Raw genomic sequence first — 3906 nt, forward strand, 5'->3', positions numbered from 1 at the left:
CACTTCCATAGGCTGCCAGTTTTCTGTGGGCTGGTGAGAGTCATGATCCTATTAAAGGTTGGACTAGCTCTCTGAGGTTGCCTACAATTTAAATGCAAATTATTTTCACTATGTTTTCTATATATTTCATTATATATTTCTCACTATCTTTCAGCCTGGGAGAGCCAGGAGGAGTCACATCATAGGCAAGAACAAGGAACATCAGGAACATTAGTGGAAATCCCCAGAAAGGCTGTTCCTGAGATCTCTGAATTTTGGGGAGGTCCTTTCCAGGAGATCACATTATGGAAGCAAATAGAAAACCTTGCAAGTGAGACTCCAAGGAAAGCATTTTGGGAATGGCCTGTTCAAGATATCACATTATGGAAACAAATGGGAAACATTGCAGGGGAGACTCCAAGGAAAGAATTTTGGGAGAGTCCTGTCCAAGATATCACATTATGGAAACAAATGGGAAACATTGCAGGGGAGACTCCAAGGAAAGAATTTTGGGACTGTCCTGTTCAAGATATTACATTATGGACACAAATGGGAAACCTTGCACCAGAAGTTTCAAGGAAAGAATTTTGGGAGAGTCCTGCCCAAGAGATCTCATTATGGAAACAAATGGGAAACCTTGCAGGAGAGACTCCAAGAAAAGTTCTTTCCCAGGAAAGAGGTTTCTTTGAGTCAAGTATCCTCCATAAGAAAAATCCCACTGAGCAGGGAAGCCGTGAACGTACTGACTTTGGTAAAAGCTTTAATCAGAACATTCCTAAGGACAAAGGATCGTGGGATTATAATGAATGTTTAAATCTCTCCCATTACTGTACACTCTTTAATCAGTATCAGAGAAATGAACCCTGTGATTTGGAAGGTGGACCGGATTTCAGCAAGAATTCATTTCTTATTCAGAATCAAAGAATCTGTTTGGAAGAGAATCCTTATAAATGTGAAGAATGCGGGAAGGCTTTCACCAACTATTCAGACATCATCAATCATAAAAGAACTCATGGTGGAGAGAAACATTATAAGTATAGGCAATGTGGAGCAGCTTTTATGTGGAGTTCAGTTCTTACTGAACGGCAGAAAATTAAAATTTGTGATAAACCCTATGAATATAAGGAGTTTAAGGAGGTCTTCAGCCAGAATTCAGACATTATTAAATATGAAGGAATTCATAGTGGAAAGAAACCATCTGAGTATAGTGACTGTGGGACAGCCTTTATTTGGCACTCAAACATCATGGAACATCAGAGAATTCTCACTAGTGAGAAACCTTATGAATGTAAGGTATGTGGGAAAGCCTTCAGCCAGAACTCATCCCTTACTCAACACTTCAGAATTCATACTGGAGAGAAACCTTATAAATGTAAGGAGTGTGGCAAGGCCTTCAGACAGAATTCACATCTTATTCGACATCAGCTAATTCACACTAGAGAGAAACCTTATGAATGCCAGGAATGTGGAAAGGCTTTCAATCAGAGCTCAGATATCATATATCATGGAAGAAACCATGATGGAGGAATTTATTATAAGTGCAGGCAATGTGGAAAGGCCTTTACATGGAGTGCCATTCTTACTGAACAACAGAAAATTCGTACTTTTGACAAACCTTATAAATATAAGGAGTTTGGAGTGGCCTTCAGCCAGAACCCAGACATTATTAAATATGAAGGAATTCATAGTGGAAAGAAACCATTTGAGTGTAAAGACTGTGGGGCAGCTTTCAGTTGGCACTCAAACCTATTGGAACATCAGCGGACCCACACAGGTGAGAAACCTTATGAATGTAAGGTATGTGGGAAAGCCTTCAGTCAGAGCTCATCCCTTACTCAACACTTCAGAATTCATACTGGAGAGAAACCTTATAAATGTAAGGAGTGTGGCAAGGCCTTCAGACAGAATTCACATCTTATTCGACATCAGCTAATTCACACTAGAGAGAAACCTTATGAATGCAAGGAATGTGGAAAGGCCTTTAGCCAGAGCTCAGACATTATTAAACATGAAAGAATACACAGTGGAAAGAAACCATATGAGTGTAAGGAATGTGGGGCAGCTTTCAGTTGGCGGTCATACCTCATTCAACATCAGAGAACTCATACTGTTGAGAAACCTTATGAATGTAAGGAATGTGGGAAGGCCTTTAGCCAGAGCTCATCCCTTATTCAACATCATAGAATTCATACTGGAGAAAAACCTTATGAATGTAAGGAATGTGGAAAGGCCTTTAGCCAGAGATCATCCCTTATTCAACATCATCGAATTCATACTGGAGAGAAACCTTACAAATGTAAGGATTGTGGGGCAGTGTTCAGTGGGCACTCAGGGCTTATCCAACATGAGAGGATTCACACTGGTGAGAAACCTTATGAATGTAAAGAATGTGGGAAAGCCTTTAGGCAGAGCTCAGCCCTCATACATCATCAGATAATTCATACTGGAGAAAAACCTTACAAATGTAAAGACTGTGGGAAGGCATTTCGCTGGAATGCAGTTTTTACTGAACATCAGAAAATCCATACTGGAGAGATACCTTATGAATGTAAGGAATGTGGCAAGGCCTTCATCCAGAGAGCAGCACTTACCCATCATCAGAGAATTCATACTGGAGAGAAACCTTATAGATGTAAGCAGTGTGGGAAAGCCTTCATCCAGAGATCATCCCTTACCCATCATCAGAGAATTCATACTGGAGAGAAGCCTTACAAATGTAAGCAGTGTGGGAAGGCTTTCATCCAGAGGTCAGACCTTACTCGACATCACATAATTCATACTGGAGAAAAACCTTATGAATGAAGGAATGTGGTATAGCCTCGATCCAGACCTCAGCCCTCATTAAACACTAATAAAATCATTATGGAGGAAAATACCAAAACCTGAATGTAAGGAATAAGGCAAAGACTTCAATTGGGTCTCAGCCCTTAAAGGATGGGAATTAATTTGTGGTGCATACAAGCATATATGCTGCAACTGTTTTATGGAGGTATCCTTTTTAGTTCAACTAAAAATACTAAGAAATAATATTTCTTTCAGTCTAAAATCCTTTCAAGACTTTTCCCTTTAGAAAAATGGCTAAGGTCTTAGGGATTAAGGATAGTAACTAAACTTAGAACTGAAACATCTCTGTTTTCTAGTTGGGACTCTTGCCTTCCCCACCCCAGAAGTGACTGGTGCTATGATCCACTGAAGGAAATGACCTCTTCTCCATTTAAGGATTAAGATATGGAGGCAGGAGACCCTTTCAGTTCTTTAGGGGAGTGGCTGAGGAAGGAATCTGGTAGTTTAGTTGAAGATTAAATGACTTTTCTAGAATATTGATGCCCCCCCCCCCACAACAAACCCCTGTTTTAATATTGTGACCTTTTCCTTGTTCAAGATTCCTATAAATGTTACCTCCGGAGTGTCTGGGGGTAGAGATATGTCCTGGGGGTCTATGCAGTTTGGACATTTTTCTGTCTAGAAGTACTTGGATTTAGAATTGTTTAATAAAATAGCTTCTGGCAGACTTGTGCCTAAAATGCAGAGTATAGTATTGTTTTTTTTTTTTTATGCCTATACCAGTGGCAGCAAACTCAAATAGAAATAGATTCCCAGAGGCCTCTTAGTAATTTAGAAAGCCACACGTTCACATTATTTACATTATATTGTATTTTTATTTATTAAAAAAAAAACATTTCCCAGTTGCATTTTAATCTAGTTCAGGCAGTTTTGCTGGTTCCATGCTACCCAAGGGTTTCAGGCCAAGAGTTTAACAATTCTGTTCTACAGCATGAATATGAAGATTGTAAAAGATCCTTCAGTCAGCTCAAACTTTACTCAACATCAGAGAATTTACACTGGAGAGAAATTCTATGAAAGTGGGAAAACCTTCAGTATGAGGAGGATGCTCATCCCGCATCAGAGAATTCCACCTGGTGGGTT

The 3906-nt window shown here is 39.6% G+C and overlaps 1 protein-coding gene across 1 annotated transcript in view; it reads left to right on the forward strand.

The window, feature by feature from the left end:
- Positions 1-3507, forward strand: part of LOC138170849 (uncharacterized) — a 41179-nt gene extending 37672 nt beyond the window's left edge. Inside the window, exon 15 of the mRNA XM_069100355.1 lies at positions 77-3507. Coding sequence (XP_068956456.1) covers positions 77-2781 — 2705 coding nt within the window. The 3' untranslated portion in view covers positions 2782-3507. The remainder of the gene's footprint in view (positions 1-76) is intronic.
- Positions 3508-3906: the final 399 nt, after the last annotated feature.

The sequence above is a fragment of the Petaurus breviceps genome, unplaced genomic scaffold, assembly GCF_028583685.1.
Source record: "Petaurus breviceps papuanus isolate PSGF00001 unplaced genomic scaffold, PetGlider_PUasm1.0 398, whole genome shotgun sequence".
Classification (NCBI taxonomy): domain Eukaryota; kingdom Metazoa; phylum Chordata; class Mammalia; order Diprotodontia; family Petauridae; genus Petaurus; species Petaurus breviceps.